Below are 17941 nucleotides of genomic sequence, written 5' to 3'. Positions count from 1 at the left end.
CTTAAAGGTAATTTTAACCTCAAGAAAGTACTTTTGTGATCATTCACGTAGTGCTTATCATCCAACTTCTATAGGAACAGAAGATAAAAATCAAAGTATGACAGATGACACAGCACCCCCCCGAAATAAACAGTAGTTTGTTTCTACATACGACTAAGGCACAAATTCAGAGCAACTGGGTGAAGGAACACATTGACTGCTTTATTACAGTATAATTTACAGACAGTAAATTATAAATATTAAATGTACAATTTAATAACTTTTGGCATATGGTTTATACCTATAAACCCATTATATTCGAGATAAAGAACATGCCTCCCATCACTTCCAAAAGCTTCTCCATGCCTCTTTGCAATTCCTTCCTCCTGCCTCTCCTGCAGCCCCTCAAAACAGACATACTTTCTGTCACTATAAAGTACTTTGCATTTTCTAGAATTTTATATGAATAGAATCACATGGAACTTTTTTTTTTTAATCTGGCTTCTTTCACTCTGCATAATTATTTTGAAATTCATTCATGTTGCTAAGTATATCAATTATTCACTACTTTTCATTATTTAGTAGAATGCCATTGTATGGTCATACCACAAGGAATGCTACCGGCACAGTGCATTAAGCACTGGGCTTCTAACCAAACAGTTGGTGGTTCAAATTCACCAGCCACTCAGTGAGAGACGGATTAGGCAGTCTGCTTTCGTAAAGACTTAACAGCCTTAGAAAACCTATGTGGCAGTTCTACTCCATCCTGTGGGGTCATTATGAGTTGGAATGGATTCCTTGAGGCAGTTAGTTTGGTTGGAACATACCACAATGTGTTATCCATTCACCTATTGATAGGCATTTGGGTTGTTTCCAGTTTGGGGCTATTTGTTTGTAATTCTATATGAGGACAAATGTATCAATTTGTTTGGGCTAAATAGGAGTAGAATGGCTGGGTCCAATGGTTATTGTTGTTGTTATGTGCCATGGAGTCAGTTCCGACTCATAGCGACCCTACACAGGGTTTCCGAGGCTGTAAATCTTTACGGTAGCAGAATGCCTCATCTTTCTCCTGCGGAACCACTGGTAGTTTATAACTGCTGACCTTGAGGTTCACAGCCCAATTCATAACCACTATGCTACCAGAGTCCAACGGTAGGTGTATGTTTAACTTTTTCTAAAACTAACAAACTGTTTTCCAAAGTGGTTGCACAATTTTACATTAAGCCACAAACATATATGAGACTTACACTCGTCCACATCTAAACCAATACTTGATAATGATATTGTCAAACTTTTGAATTTTAGACATTTTAATGGCATATGTGGAAGTGCCATTGGACTACAAACCAGAAGGCTGGTGGTTTAAAAGTCCACCAGCCAATCCATGGAAGACAGATGAGGTTTTCTGTTCCCCAAAAAGATTTAAAGCCTTGAAAACCCTAGCTAGGGTCACTATGAGTCGGAACCAACTCGACAGCACTTAACAACAACAGGCATATAGGAATATCTATGCTGTTGTTGCTGTTAAGTACTGCGGTGTCAGTTTGGACTCATAGTGACCCTGCACAAGGTTTCCGAAGCAACAAATCTTTATGGGAGGAGAAAGTCTCATCTGTCTTCCGCAGTACAGCTGGTAGTTTCAAACTGCCAAATTTGAGGTTAACAGCCCAATTCACAACCACTACGCTAACAGAGATCCTTAGTAATATCTATATGTGGCTTTTTAATGTTCAACCATTTCAAGAGGTAGCATATGATCAAGAGCCAATGATACTCAGGGAGGAAGTCCAAAGTGCATTGATGGAATTGGCTAAGAACAAGGCACCAGGAATTGATGGAATAAAAACTGAAATCTTCCAGGAAAGTGAGGAGGCACAGGAGTCACTCACTTATCTCTGCCAAGAAATTTGGAAGACAACTATCTGGCTGACTAACTGGAAGAGATCCATATTTGTGCCCATTCCAAAGAGAGGTGACCCAACGGAATGCGGAAATCATCGGACAATCTCTTTAATATCTCAAGCAAGTAAAGTTTTGCTAGAGGTAATACATCATACTACAATCATACATTAACAGAGAACTTCCAGAGGTTCAAGCTGTATTCGGAAGAGACCATGGAATGAGGGCTATCATTGCTGATGTCCGATAGATCTCGGCTGAAAGCAGAGGATATCAGAAAGATGTTTACCTATGCTTTATTGACTACACAAAGGCTTTTGATTGTGTGGATCATGACAAGCTTTTGATTGTGTGGATCATGAACAACATTGCAAACCATGAGTATTCCAGAACACTTAATTGTACTTCTGAGGAATCTATACCTGGACCAAGAAACAGTTTTTCGAACAGAGCATGGGAACACTGAATGTTTTAAAATTGGACTCAAGTGTGGCAGTGGTAGTGAGGTTGGCCCAGGATCAGCCATTGTTTCATTCTGCTGTGCATGGGGTCGCTATAAGTCGGTTCCGACTCAATGGCACCTGACAACAACAACATATGTGGCTTTGTGGCTTTGATTTGCACTTCCTTAATGGACCCTGGTGTCATGCTGTCAGATAAGCACTGGACTGTGAACTACAAGGTCGGGTTTAAACCCACCAGCTGACCCTCCAAAACCCTATACAGGGTAGCTATGCATTAGAACCCTCTCCACAGCACTTAACAATGATTAGTAACATTGAGCATCTTTTCAAGTGTTTGTCAATCTCCCTCATTGCCTACACTGGAAGTTCCACTCTTACCACCCACCCTTGGTATTTTACTGATCCTTGTCCATGGATGGAGACACACAACAAACATTCCCATTCATACATTTAGCTAAAACTATGAGCAAATATTGGAGGACCAATGTGTTTCTCTACTCCACACATTACTCCATGTTTTTGAAGTCCTAGTGTAGTGCTGTATGATAAGCACTAGACTGCTAACCACAATGTTGGCAGTTCAAACCCACCAGCTGCTTCTCAGAAACCCTATACAGTGATGTTTTGCGTTGGAACCAACTGGACAGCACTAACAACAATGTGTTTATAATTTTAATTGGTACTATTTTACTTACATTATTTAAAATACACCCTTAAAATTTCCCATATTAATAATATTTTATGAATCGGGTAGCTATCAATATCCATAAAATCAGCAAAGTTTGAGATTCCATATAATTAAGGAAAAAATAACAGGACTTAGTTTTGTTTTTTTTCAATAACTTTGGTTGTTTATGTTTTAAAAAGAGCATAACAAATGAGAACATTCTCTTTAGAATAAAAGTCAAATAAATTCTAAAGTGAAGCAGCTTCATTTTCACTTCTTAACCAATATACTTTCACAAATTACTTAATTGAGAAAATACGTAACAGTGACTTTGTTACAGTACACTTGAGTGCCTGAATACTAGGAAGTAGAATAAATTTAAATTTTTAGTTATAGTTTAAAGGACCTTAGTACTTCCTCTAGCTGGATTCTGTTTTAAGCACAAGAGTCATTTAGTGCTTTGGTACGATTTCCATTTAGGAGTCTGGATCCTCCAGGAAATTCATCTGCTTCAGGAAGCATGTTAACAGGGTCCAGCAGAGCACGTAGTAGCTATTTTCCTTGGCAGCACTTCTTTCAGTTACCAGTGTTATCAGTGGAGCACTGCCTCCTTTTTCCTCTCCAAAAGTTATCAGGTCAATGAGAAATTCACTCAGGTGGGACATTTTGTATGTAATCCAATCACTTTCATCATGGCATTGGTCAGTTGACACTTTATCGTATTGCCCTTCCTTGCCCAAACACCCAGAACTCTAAAAACAGAAGTGAAAAACTCAGGCATTTGAAATAGCAAGGTTCTGGTTTCTGAGCTCACTTATAAAACAGCTTAGTATTAACACCTACAACTTTCTTTATCCATTATAAATTAGTACCTTGATTAAAATTTTAGCGAGACTGCTTAAATTGTCAGATCTAGAGCAATTTGCCAATAAAAATTTGTTTGTATAATGAAATCACACTTTGCCAAGCACTTTCAAATATGTTATTTTGCATCTCTAGAATATTATATTTGCTTCATCAGCTGTCAAAATGACTAAATTTCCATCTGTTCACTTCAAACAGATGCTTTAAAGGTTAGAAATAATTTATTAAGCACTTTGAACTTGCTGAAGATGAAATTGCTGTAAGGTGGGTAGAAGCAGAGCTGAAGCCACTTTGGTGGTGTGATTTTAAGAGCTTGAAAGGCCCCTACAGATTAAAGACAAACAGCAAACAAAACAAAACAAAAAACCCTCTCCTCTCCAACAAAAACTTCCACTAGTAGAGACTAATTTATATAATGGAAAGCTTCATATTATTTTCTGTTAAAATTTAAAGACCCATGGGGTGGAACATTTTAAATTGCATCAGTTACTTATCTCTGAGTTTAAGTAAGTTTATCAGATGCTCTTGGAACGACTTTCAAGAGGCTAAGAGGGTATGAAATCTCAGGCATAAGGTAGAGATGAGGAGTTGCAAAAAGAATAAAAATGGATTTAGAGATAGCAGGTTGGGACCAATAAAAACTAATTTGTGTAACTGTTTTATTAGTGTACATTTCACAAACTCTACACAAATATGAAGGGAAGTTATTACTATTATATACCTAAAGATATAATTGGTAAAAAAAAAAACTTCAAATAAAAGATGGCACTGTGGGCTAATGTGTCAGACTGCAAAGTCATTTGAACTGCAAGGTCAGTGGTTCAAGCTCCTTGGAAACCCTATACATGAACGCTATGGGTCAGAATCGACTCGACAGCACTTAACAATAACATCAACAGTGTTTACTGGGAAATGCAGATTTTTCTTAGCTTATTTTGATTAAATTTTAAAATGAGCAATATTCTTTAAAAAAATATCCACAGTGAATTAAATTGGAAAACTTTATGGCTAACACTCATCCCCTCCCCAAGTATACACAAAACTGGCTGTAAGAAATCAACCTAAGGACAGTATAGCAAAAACGACAATACACAAAAAATGCTATACTAGTTACAACTCTTTGGGCACTGGGGATATAGCTAGAGGCAGTGCAGTGCCGTGCATTACTTAGTATGGCTCTTCGAGTCATAATCTGTAACTCCCAACAAACTGGGTGGGCCCATGCAAATTAGGTGTATCTCCTTTTTTCCTAGTGGGTCTGAGTAAGACAAGGTGGGGGATGATGCTGATAGAATTATATGTTTCAGTTGTGAGTAATTGTTAACAAGATTGTGATTTTAAAAACGTATTATCGTAACTTGGGGATGGGTCAATTTTGCCATCCTACTGAATATAAAATGAGCCATGTCAGAATCAGGAAAGGATGGGATCTTGCTACTAGCAAGAAAAACAAGTCAGGAGTGGAGCACATCCTTTGGACCCCCATATCTCTGCACACTGAATTTCCTCGATCCAGAGACAGAAAGCTGTTATACAAGACAAGTGGTGGCAGCAAAGGAGCAGCTCCCAGAGCTTGACACACAGCAGTGGACTTCCCAGTCCATAGAGCCACTAAAGATGAGTGCCTTCGGGCAGGAGGTTCGATTGTGGAGCAGAGTGCCCTTAGGAACTTTATCTGGAGAGCTAGGTTTGCCAACCCATGGAGCTAGATGCGAGCACCTTCAGGTTGAGGCTCACAGAGGAGTAGAGCGCTCTTTGGGCATTTATCAGCAACCCTTAAGGAGCAAAAGCAGAGGGGCTGAGAATCAAAGAGAGATGTGCCTGCAGGCATAGCTAGGAAGAGGTTGTCCTGATGAAAGACCTGTATCCTAAGTATTTCTGATCCTGAACTATAACCTGTTAGCTTCCTTAATAAACTCCATAATCACGAGTATTGTCTGTGAGTTCCATGAGCCCTTTTTAATATATTTATCTATATATTTACAATGAATTATCATACCCAGCAGGAAGGAGAGTGCTATGGAAGGAATAGTGGGTATCAGAATTGGTGATGAAGGTGGAGGCATGTCTGATTCCTGCCTCATAGGTATCAGACTTGGGCTGATGTGGAGTGTGAGTCTCCTTCTCTCTTGTGTAGTCAAAGGAAGTACAATGCTATACCCATGTCTTTTTTTTTTTTTTACAGGCATAAAAAAGATAAGTGATATCTCAGTCCAAATGCAGTCCATGACTTATATGAATTATGAATCACTTGTTTCCTCAGCTATCCAATAATCCCTTCCTTGGTTTACTTAAAGGTATTTATTTTAAAGGTACTTAATGTAATTTTAACTTAAAATTATAGATCTGAACATCTTTATGTACTATGTTTGTACCTTTAAACAACTCACTGTGAAGTTCTTAATCTTGAAATCACCTAATATTTAACTTTAGTCAAAATATCTAAAGGCATCTATTTTTAGTAGATGTGTAGATGTATACAGCAATAAAATGGGCTCAATGAATGAATTTGTCTTTCCCTGGCTTGGCACTGTAGGATAAGCACTAGACCACAAGTTTGGTTTGAACCCCAAGGTAGGTTTGAACCACAAAGTCAGTGGTTCGAACTCACCAACTACTCCTCAGAAACCCTATACAGGGTTGCTATGAGTCGGAACCAACTCAACGGCACTTAACATCGGTGGTGGTGGTTATATGCCGGGGAGTCCATCCCAACTCACATCGACCCTGTATAAGGTTTCCATGGCTGTAAATCTTTATGGGAGTGGAAAGCCTCATCTTTGTCCCACAGAACAGCTGGTGGTTTCAAACTGCAGACCCTGAAGTTAGCAGCCAGACTTGTAACCTCTACGCCACCAGTGCTCCTTAACAACAATAATCCAGGTATTATTCCTTAGAAGACTGAAGTTGGGATGAGCTTTTGGCAAACAAGAGCTAGTAAAACAAGCAAAAGCAAGTAACAAGGAGAGTCTAAGGTCAGAACTACAATTTTTGGTTTGAAATCAAGACAAAAATACAAGCCTCAATAAAAAAAAAACAAGAACACAGATAAACAGTGGATACTAAAATTGATGTCATGAAAAACAAAATATACATGAACTATTAAATGGGAAACCAATTTGCTGTGTAAACTTTTACTCAAATAACAATAATTTTTTTTAAAACAACAAAATAGTTTCTAAAATTAAAAAAATATATAGAAAGCTAAAAAGACATAAAAAACAATAACTCAAAAGTTACCTTAACCTCCCAATGGTTACTATGAATCATTATATGAATACATTGTTTCTTCATTTTCTTTGAGAAATGCCTTTAATTTGGAATTTGGTCATTCCCTCCTAAGTAGAAATGTATATGCTTCTAGAAAGTGGTCATTTTAACTGTTACAAAATAAAATTTGGCCAGGTTTACTTATAATTACTGTGACTTTTCTAAAAATTTTGGGAGTTAAGTGAAAATCACTCTCGGTTTTATAGTGGAATGTACATAATTGAACTACTTGAAATTCTAAAGTCTATTAATAAATGGGTAGCCAGTGCTTAAGCCAATAAAAATAGGTAACACAAGGAAATAGGTAAAAAACAGTTTCAGAGTGTTGTCAGGAAAGAAACAAAAGTAATGAATCTAACTAGTAATTCACAGTGGAATCCCAATAGCAAATTGAATTTCTTTAATTATACAAATATTTACAGAGCACTGGCCTAGAAAATACTTTGAAATCAGATAACACAAAGTACTCCCTACATCTACTTTCAAACACAAGAATTATAAGATTCCTGAAGAAAGAACCATTTAGACTTCTTAATGAAATGGGCTACAAATTGGAGAATTGGCGGGCAAAGTCCTACTTTAATACATATTGTTGTTGTTAAGTGCCGCCGAGTCGGTTCCGACCCATAGCAACCCTGTACGGGGTTTCCGAGGCTGTAAATCTTTACGCGGCGCGGCTGGTAGTTTCAAACTTCTGGCCTTGATGTTCGCAGCCCGATTCGTAAACACTACGCTACCAGAGCTCCTTTTAATACATATACATAGCCTTATATTGCTGTCCATTTAACAAGAATGTCAGTCCACTCAGGACCTTAGAAGTTTATTTATTACGTTTTTCCAATGTTAAGTGCCATTGAGTTGATTCTGTCTCATAGCAACCCTGTATAGAATTTCCAAGGAGTAGCTCTTGGGTCTGAACCATCAATTTGTGGCTAGCCATCCAATGCGGATCCTATAGCACCACACCAGGATTCAATGTTGTGTCTAATACTCAACGAATAATAACTTAAAACGTCCTCATGAAGAGGCAGCCCTTTAATCCCTCCTTTTCTTGTGACCTTCAAACTTCTAGTAAAACTCAACATTTCCACTACACAACTCCCCCACAAAATATTTTATAATTTGTATGTGCTGGTTACATTACCAGAATGACTACAGGGGTTCAAAGAGAATGCCGGGGCTTATCAGAAATCAAGGAGGAGGACCTAGCTTTAGGGGATAAAAAGGTGTGCTCTTACTATTGCAGAGCTTTTACTTAGATGGTTTGTACTCTCGATTCTGTAGCTTGGAAGGTGAAATATCAGGGACAGCCAAGTTAGATGCCTAAGGCAGGAGGAAGAATAAGCAGCTCCACATTGAATGAGTGCCTGCTATGTTCAAAGTACAGAGCTTACAGTGGTATAAAGACTCTGGGACCAAACATTAAAAAGAAAGTCATTTCCTGACAATGAAATTCTATTAGAAGGGAGAGACAATATCTAGAAAAAAATAGTCACAGTGAAGGAATTCAATTAAACTGTTACGAGCGTTTCTCAAACTGTGATTTAAAGGTGCTTTAGATGCACCTGGCAGTAATCATTTAAAATACAGATCTCTGGACCCTACCCTAGACCTACCTAACCCAAACTTCTGAGGGCAATGCCCAGGAATATGAATCGTGAAGATGTTCCCCACGGTATCTAATGCACGTTGAAATGAGTCTTAGTATGGTGCTGTAGGGTATGCACTGGACTGCTAAAGGCAAGGTCAGTGATTCAAACCCACCTCAGAAACCCTACACAGCTAGTGGATTGGAAGTAACTAGACTGCACTTAACAACAACAACATATTCAAGGGACTTAAAACTACAAGTCCGTAACCATAACCCACAGTTTATATGGAAAGCAGTGGAGCAGAACAAAGTCAAAGCTGTAGTTTGGAAAGAATGTTTCCAGAACCACATTTTTTTAACCCATGAGGTTAACTTACTATAATAAAAATAAAACTAACATTTAATCCTTCACAAAAACAAATGACCATATTCTAAAACATTAAATCAATTTTAATTAAATTGAGCTATGTAAATGTAAAACAAATGCAATATAGTTTTTAAAATATTGTACAAATTTGTTATTCAAAACAATATTTGGATGTTTCCAATAAATATTTATCAGTCTATGCAACAAGAAAGCAGTTCTGGTTATTGCATATAAATGAGGATCTAATTTAACTCATTTACAAATTTCTTTAATACACTCATCTGTGACAACTTAGACATGTTTCGCTAGAATTCATTATTCCCTAACTATTGTAGTTGGAAGTAACCTCATCAAAGAACAGCCTCCTGCCCAGCACTATTTGCTTCATGTTTGGCTCGCTTCTCACGACGGTGCTCAAAGAACGACCTAAAGATGGACTAGACACAGTCCCTCACTTGTAACACAGTGATTCAATGCCTTCACCGGCCTTCCTGCTGCTACTCAGTTCTGCTGCCTGAACTCTGTGTCTCCACATCACCCTGCCAGCTACCTGCTGTGTCAGGAACAAGGTTCTCATTTCTGTACCAAGCATCTTCTTTATTAAAATGATTATTTACAGAAACTCCAAGCTATGATCCAAGAATCCTGACCAAAAAAGTTCTCTTTAATAAATTACAAAAGTCCCTGGGGGTGCAAATGGCTTGTGTTTGACAATTAACACAGCAGGGCCATGAGAGCAACTAACCCAGTAGGACCATGGTCCAGAGATCTGCTTCCAAAAGATAGTCAAGAAATTGCCCCCAGAGCAGTGCTCCTCCGTATCACATGGTACCCACCCTCTGAGTTAGATTCAACTCAATGGCAATGGGTTTTAAAAAATTGCAAGTCATACATAATTTACAAAATGTGGATACATTTTACATTGTGCATTCAAATGCGCTGAAAAAGTGGTAAATCAAATTTTGATGAATTAATATATCTACTATGCATGAAGGGAAGAAGCCAGCAGGGAAACCCTTCACAAAAGAAAGAATACTTCTGTAATTTAAATAATTACCCCTAATTTATCCACTTTGTAATAACTGAATTTTAATAACTTGTTTTACACTAATGTCATTGAAATAAAGTACATTCAGACAATATAGCACAATTAAAAAAAAAAAATGTTTTACCAGAAAAGTTTTCCAAGAAACAAAACCATTTGTCTTTAAACGTGACCTACTGGTACTCCTTTTGGTAAGTCCTTAATGTTGTTGTTAAGTGCCGAGGAGTTGTTTCAGACTTATAGCAACTCTGTATAAGGGTTTCTGAGGAACGGCTGGTGAGTTTGAACCTCTGACCTTGCAGTTCAAACCAATCTTGTTGTTGAATGCTTATTCTACCAGGGCCACATCTAATGATAACCTCTAATGTGAACAGTATTTCAGTGTAACATCAATAATAATAATAACCTCCTTCAGTAGGCACATAAAATTAAAAGTGGATCATTTTGTAAAGCCGTGATATTTTAATATTAAGAATGTATTCATGGAATATCTAAAATGGGGCTATGACATGCCCAGTGAAGGAGGCTTCTTGTGGAGCCTCTGCATTACATAAAACCATAGATGGAATACTAAACCGCATCCAGAATCCTCTGAGGTGGGAAATTTCCACTTGAAAGGACAAGCATACCAGCCTGGAGTGGCTAGAAGAACAGAAGATACTTCTTGAAAGAAAGACCGACAGGAAAAATACAAAACAATAACAGCAATCCGACTGACTACTATAAGAACAAGCAAGTTGCTCACCCAGCAGACATCAAGGCAAGGGGTCAGGTCCCCTAAAGGCAAACTCCCTTACACAACTAAGACTCAATGGGAATACATGAGCAGACATGTGCTTTGACTGGTGACCACATTAGTCACTGATAAGGGGAAGTGAGGGAAAACAGCAATTAAGTTGCAAGCTAAGCCCTACAACGTTCAACAGACTCCTGTGAACCTGGGTGGAGACCTGGTTGGCCAGCAGTATGGCAAGACCTGGGGATTCCTGGGCCCAGAATCTGTGACATAGCCACAGAGGACTTGAGTGGAGAGTGAAGCGTCCAGCTGATAAGAAGGCAGGGCATATGCATAAGAACACCCACACTTGCAGATATATAATAATACCCACTCGACCTGGCTTCAATGACTGGATGATCAGAGCTCAAATAGAAAAAAAAGAAGAGGAAAAAAGAGCAATCTGATACAATTTGATGGACTTGACCTACACCTATGGATACAGTAACTCGAAAGAGGGAACAAATCTTTACAGCAAGGATCATTCCCACCCCCTCAATACACAGGGTAGACAGGGATGGGCAAATGGGATATTGGTTACCCAAAATGGAGGGGGGGGGAGAAGCAGCTACAAAGGCAAGAAGTGACTGGCTTACAAGCTTTCAAGAGGGAGCGTAGATCCAGAGGGCTCAGAGGAAGGTAGAATCTCCACTGAGTAGTATCCAATCTGTCTGGGTGGGGCTGATAAAAGGAGATGGGGATAGCATTCATGTGGAACAATAGTGAATAATTGCTATCAGGACTGACTGTGAGGGTTGGAAATGTAAAGATAGACATTTTGTAGCAAAAGTAGGGGAGTGGTTGACTTTGCAGTCCAGGAACAGGGGTCCCTGGGACCATCATCACGGGAGGAGAACGGAGTGCAGGACCCTACCCAGAGAAGCAATGACACCAGAGATGGAAGCTGAGATGATGACGTGGAGAGATGGAGCAACTGGGAACTCTAGACCCAGAGAGGGAGAAGGGCTGTGTGCTGATGACTGGGGGGCAGGCTTGTAGTGTATACCCTTTGGTTGGTTGATGATGCATGGAGGGGATTGTAACCATGGCAATGAAATTATATACAAAAGGATGCATGTAAAGCTAATGTTCTCCCATGTAAACTATCACATAATTCACAACAAAACATTAAAAAAAAAAAAAAGAATATATTCAGTTGTTCATCAAGTATTTACGTGTTTATACTCAGATACATCTGCTTTCTCAGTCTGGTATTTCATTTAGCCAGTGAAGAGTAAGATCTGATCATGGTAAACATTTACCAGTAATGTGCTGGTAAATGCTTAACAACTGGCTTCCTGTGAAAGTGGGCTAACTGATGTTATAGTGAGAGGACTGCAATCATTGAGATGAAACCAAGTGTAGGATTTGTTGAATGTAAAACTACAGATCTGCTCTGTAAACCTTCACTCCATCCATAATAAAAAGATTTTTAATTGTGATGGGAAACCAATTTAAAACTGGCTCCCTGCACGGAGGCAAGGAAAGGGTCCCAACTGAGCATTAGCCAACATCCACAGCGTAAAGATTTTCCCGTGACCATTTAAGTACCACGTGATGTGACTGAACACAGAGATGGGAAAAGGTGTGCACAATCGGCTCTCAGGAGCCATTACAAGCAGGTTTTAGCACTGTACTGGAAGCCCACAAGGCACCTGGAAATGGTCCCATTGTTTTACAAAGACAACGCTCCTGCTGCAGATCACTGGAGTCTGCATCCAACACTTCACATCCCTTCCTTTGGCCAGCCCAAGTTCTCCCAAGTCACACACTGTCATAAATGTTTCTCTCAAATTACCACGGCCTTATCACTTAAAACATTTACCCTGTTTAATAAAACAGAGGCCACGATTTTCCTCACCTTCGAGAATGCTTTTCTATGAGAAACACTGAATGTCCTAAAATAATTACAGAGAATAGGCTTAAGGCTTGGTTTAGCAACAGTCCTGAATGCACATATGTTGACGATAAGGTGATTATCTATGAATTAACCCAAAAATTTACATTTCATCATATTCATGCTCCTTTACATAAACATGTACTACAAAAACGGAATCTTTTCATACAGACCTTCCCTGACATCCTTTCCACCCCACCTTGACAAAGCTTATCCTCCTTAACCTTAATTTTTAAAATAAAACATAATTTTCTTAGAACTTATCACCTAGGAGTCCTAGTGTGGTGCTGTATTTTAACCACTGGACTGTTAACCACACAGTCAGCAGTTCAAACCCACCAGCCACTCCTTAGAAATCCTGTAACAGGGTCAATATGAGTTGGAAGTGACTTGGCAACACTTAGCAACATCATCACCTAACATTCTATGTCCCTTTGTGTATTTGTTTTGCTTACTGTTGGTTTCAACCTTCCCCTAAACTAGAATATAAGCTCCAAGATGATGAAGATACTTACCTGGAACACAGTAATCACACAATAAATGTTTGTTGAATGAATAAATCAATTAAGAGAAATGTGTTTGTGTATATATAAATTATATATTTATATATATGAAACTAAAGGAGCTCTGGTAGCGTAGTGGTTACGAATCGGGCTGTGAACCTTAAGGTCAGCGGTTCGAAACTACCAGCCGCTCCGTGGGAGAAAGATGAGGCTTTCTACTCCCGTAAAGATTTACACCCTCGGAAACCCTATACAGGGTCGCTATGGGTCGGACCCGACTCAATGGCACTTAACAACAACAACAACAATATATGAAACTAATTCTAATTAGATACTAAAGGCATCTGAAAATTACAAGAGTAGTTGACACACAATCCTGACCTGTCTCTTCCTACCATCCTATTAGGCCACCATCAACTCAAGACTATGGTCACAATGGATTTCCATGACCAGTTTATTTAGGGTGAAAACAGCTGATCCTGAAGTAAAGGATGTTCTCCCTGGGCTAAGAGTTTCTAGCCCACATTACCTGAAATGAGAGGCGAAACATCCTCAATAATCAATGGGAAATGATGAAAGAATGGTTAGTATTTAGAAGGAGTAAGATTACATGACTGAAGAATAGAGTGTGTGAGGAAAGGCCTGTGATGTACCTTCTTAAATGAGTTCAGTGGGTAAGAATATTTTTCCCCTGTCCAAAGTCACCAAAAGGTCTCCATTGCAAAGGAGGTTATTAATATTTTGTTCAATAAGTCTCTTTTCTCAACCATCCCCATATTTTCATGTTACCAACAAAACCAAACCCATGGCCACTGAGTCAATTATGGCTCATAAGTAGCTCTAAGACAGGGTTTCTGAGAGTGTAAATATTTACAGGAACAGACAGCCTCATCATTCTCCCATAGAGTAGCTATGGGTTTGAACCACTGATTTTGTGACTGGCAGCTCAACACCTAACTCACCAGGGTTTTCGTGGTTAAGTATTTGTTCAATAAGATATGCAGAGGAAATGACTCTCAAACTAAAATACTGAAGAGGATCAATTAAAGATACTATAATCTGTGAAAAGTAGAGTAGGATGGTGGTTAATTAAAATGAAAATATCAATGTTGTTATCATAGGTCATTGAATTAATTCCAACTTATAATGACCCCAGAGGACACAGTGGAGTCCTGATGTAGCACTGTGGGTTAATGCTCTGGACTGCAAGGTTCATTTGAACCACAAGGTCGGTGGTTCAAGCTCACCAACCGCTTCTTGGAAACCCTTTAAGAGAATCACTATGTGTCAAAACCGACTTGAAGGTACTCAACAACAATAGGACAAAGTAGAACTGCCCATATGGTTTCCCAGGCTGTAGAAATGACTGCCACATCATTCTCCCACACAGCAGCTAATGAGTTTAAATTGCCAACCTTTCATTTAACAGCCAAGTGCTTAACCATTGTACCATCGGAGCACATGAAAATATCAAATCATAAGAAAAACCAAAAATACATATGAACCTTCTAAACTAGAAATGTACAGAAGCTATATGAAGACTATCAAAAATTTTACTAAATTAAAGCAAATGAAAGGATGACCACTGGGTTGAATATAAGAATAGTTTAAAGAAAGCAATTCTTCCCTAGTAAATCTATAGGTTTAAAATATTTCTAGTAATCATTTTGTCACTTCAAATCATTCTAAACTGTGCTACAAAAATAGATAACAACACCCAAATAAAAACAAGTAATGGGTTAAGGGCTACAGCCCTGACAGACACTGAAGCAATTGATTTAAGTCACTTAAGTAAAACACAGGAGCGTAGCAGCTCTGTAGGAGAAGGTACTGGACTACAAAATACAGGTTAGTGGTTCTAAGCCCACGGGTCGCACCACACGAGAAAGATGAGGTTTCCTGCTCCCTCAAAGATACAGTCTCGGAAAGCCTATACAAGGTTGCTATGAGCCGGAACTGACTCCACAACACTTAACAAAGTAAAACACTGTGGTATTAGCACAGCACAATGGAAGAGATATTCAGAAGCGGTAGTTAACAGAATGTAATATAAGACAAGGGAGAATGTTTAGTGTAAAAATTATTTGGTATCTTAGCATATATACAATTTAAAAGAACACAAAACCTAGTAAAGTAAATGTAGGCAGAAAGTTTGAAAAGGAAAAAAAATTATGATAAATACTTCTCTTTAAACTTAAATACATGTATTTCACAAACATAAAAACTTTATCCATTAGAAATGGTAGAACCATTCAAAACAAGAAGTAAAACTGTTCAGGATTCCAGTTTAAGAATGGAAGAAATTGTATGTGTTTTCACTTATTGACTCAATTGTAAAATTTGAAACCTTAAAATTCACATTCATATGGGGGAAGGATTGCATAGAGGGGATTGTAACCATGGCAATGAGACGATATAAGACAGAATGTATGTAAAACTAATGTTCTCCCATGTAAACTATCACATAATTCACAATAAAACATTTAAGAAAAAAAAAAAATTCACATTCATGAGTAGAAGTTGTACCTATTTTTTTTCTCCTTAAAACATTGCCTTAGAAATATCTCAACCTGATAATAAAAGTAGTACTTTGAAAATACTGAAAAGTCTCAACAATTCCTATTCATGAATAAGGAAAAAAATGAAGGTATTTTTTTTCCTCAGTCACACATATATATTGAAAACATGTCAAACTCCTATATTTCCTAATAATAGATGGAGGGAAATTCAAGGAAATTTTTTATTCACTGGATGTATGAGAAATTGATGTGTCTTTATAATCCAAAGAGTAATTTTTTAAAACATAAAACTACTTAGAATTTCTTTTCCATGAGTAAACTATATATTTTTTCTCCTTCTTACAAATAATAATAATAGTAGAACCAGCATGTAAAACAGCACAAGGACAGGGTCAATGCCCTCATCTCTACTATATCCCCAGAGCCTAGACCAGAGACTGGTACACTGTATATTTGTAATTCACTTTTTTTTCCATCAAATAACAGCATTCAAATCCACTCCTTTTAGTCAAACTCAGTAGACATTCCTTAAAATTAAAAAATCATTAAAATATATACACAATTAGAAAAATACTGATAGGAAACGTAATAAAACCCCCAAAAGGAAGTAAGTGAAGATAGAAATCGACAATTCACAAAAGAAGACATACAAATGACAGGCAAAATAGCATGGGGGGGAGGGTTAACATTACTTTTTGCTAAGAAATAATATGAAAACAATGCAGTATTTGCCTATCACGTTATCATGGTGTTTAGGGTAGCGTGTAAAGTACAGAGCTATGACACAGACATCTATAGACACAAATACACACATATATATAAATGGGGGCTTCAAAAAGTTCATGGAAAAAATTCCATTGTCTTTTAATTCCACCTTCAACAAACATTCTGAAGCTCTCTCATATATGTATCAGTACATATATAAGATAGATCTTTAATTTTATTTTTATTAATATCTCAAATGGAAGGAAGTTTATCAAAGAATGATTAGTAGTTAGGCTGTACTGTAAAATTATATAAGTCAATTAAAATGAAATTTATTTTCTAATAAAAATAAGTGCTATAAAAATCTACATGCACATGAATTTTTCCTCTTAATGTGATCAAAATCAAAGTAATTTGAAAAGTAATGGAGATGAAAGTATTTTGGATGGAAATGCAGCACCTTCCCAAAGCAGAGTGTGATCACAAAAATTTTTCTGTTGCTATAACTCAACACACAGGAATGGAGATGATGTCAAGGGCATGATGTGCTCAACCATGCAGAAAACCTCTTCACTCATTACCTGTTTTAGAAGTAACAAGCTGTAGCACAAGAGGCCGTCGCGTTACAATGCCTGACCCTCGAGGGAGAAAGTCCCTATAAAAACAAAAAGAAAGAGCAGTTTAGGGTACTAAGAAATGCTAAATAAGTTCATGTCAAGTTCCACAGCAATTCTCATGATTCTTAAACTATCAGTGCATCACTCATGATGCATCATGTATATGATGGTTGTTGTTTAGTACCGTCTAGTCGAGTCTAACTCATAGCCGGCCCTGTATAGGGCGAGCTTAGGAGGGCCTTTATATTGAATAGTAATCCTCATGCATGATATAATAATCTCATTCAAATACATCAATAAATCATTTAGCTAGAAATAACAAAGATTGTATTGTTTCTGCTTCATCAATTCATTTTTTAAGAGAATGAGAATAAAATTAACCAAAATATTTAATAGTTAAATTAATTCTTAAACAGCTAGATGATTTAAAAAGTAAATAATCTGTCCTGCTTCAAGACAAAGATTAACACCATCAAATACTGACCATAAATAAAGGTACATTGCATTTTTTAATATCTTGATATTTTCCCACCCAACAATGGTTATACACAAAATGTGTCATCAAAGAGAAGTAAATATTATGCTTATTAAAAATTAACACCATTGTTATCAGGACTGATTGTGAGAGGTGGAAATGTAAAGGTAGACATTTTGTAGCAAAGAGGGGAGTGATTAACTTTGCAATCTGGGAACAATGGTTCCAGGGACCATCAAGGGAGAAGAGCAGAAAGCGGGACCCTACCCAGAGAAGCAGTGATGCCTGAGATGGAGGCAGA

The 17941-nt window shown here is 37.7% G+C and overlaps 1 protein-coding gene across 4 annotated transcripts in view; it reads right to left on the bottom strand.

Moving 5' to 3' along the window:
- The window catches only part of DNM3 (dynamin 3), a 1007215-nt gene that overhangs the window by 830723 nt on the left and 158551 nt on the right, over positions 1-17941 (bottom strand). For all 4 annotated transcript variants that reach the window (XM_006867044.1, XM_006867045.1, XM_006867047.1 and 1 more), the window contains exon 2: positions 17130-17203. In XM_006867044.1, coding sequence (XP_006867106.1) covers positions 17130-17203 — 74 coding nt within the window. The remainder of the gene's footprint in view (positions 1-17129; positions 17204-17941) is intronic.

This window comes from Chrysochloris asiatica, unplaced genomic scaffold (assembly GCF_000296735.1).
Source record: "Chrysochloris asiatica unplaced genomic scaffold, ChrAsi1.0 scaffold00100, whole genome shotgun sequence".
NCBI lineage: Eukaryota > Metazoa > Chordata > Mammalia > Afrosoricida > Chrysochloridae > Chrysochloris > Chrysochloris asiatica.
This window is presented reverse-complemented; position numbering and strand designations above follow the sequence as displayed.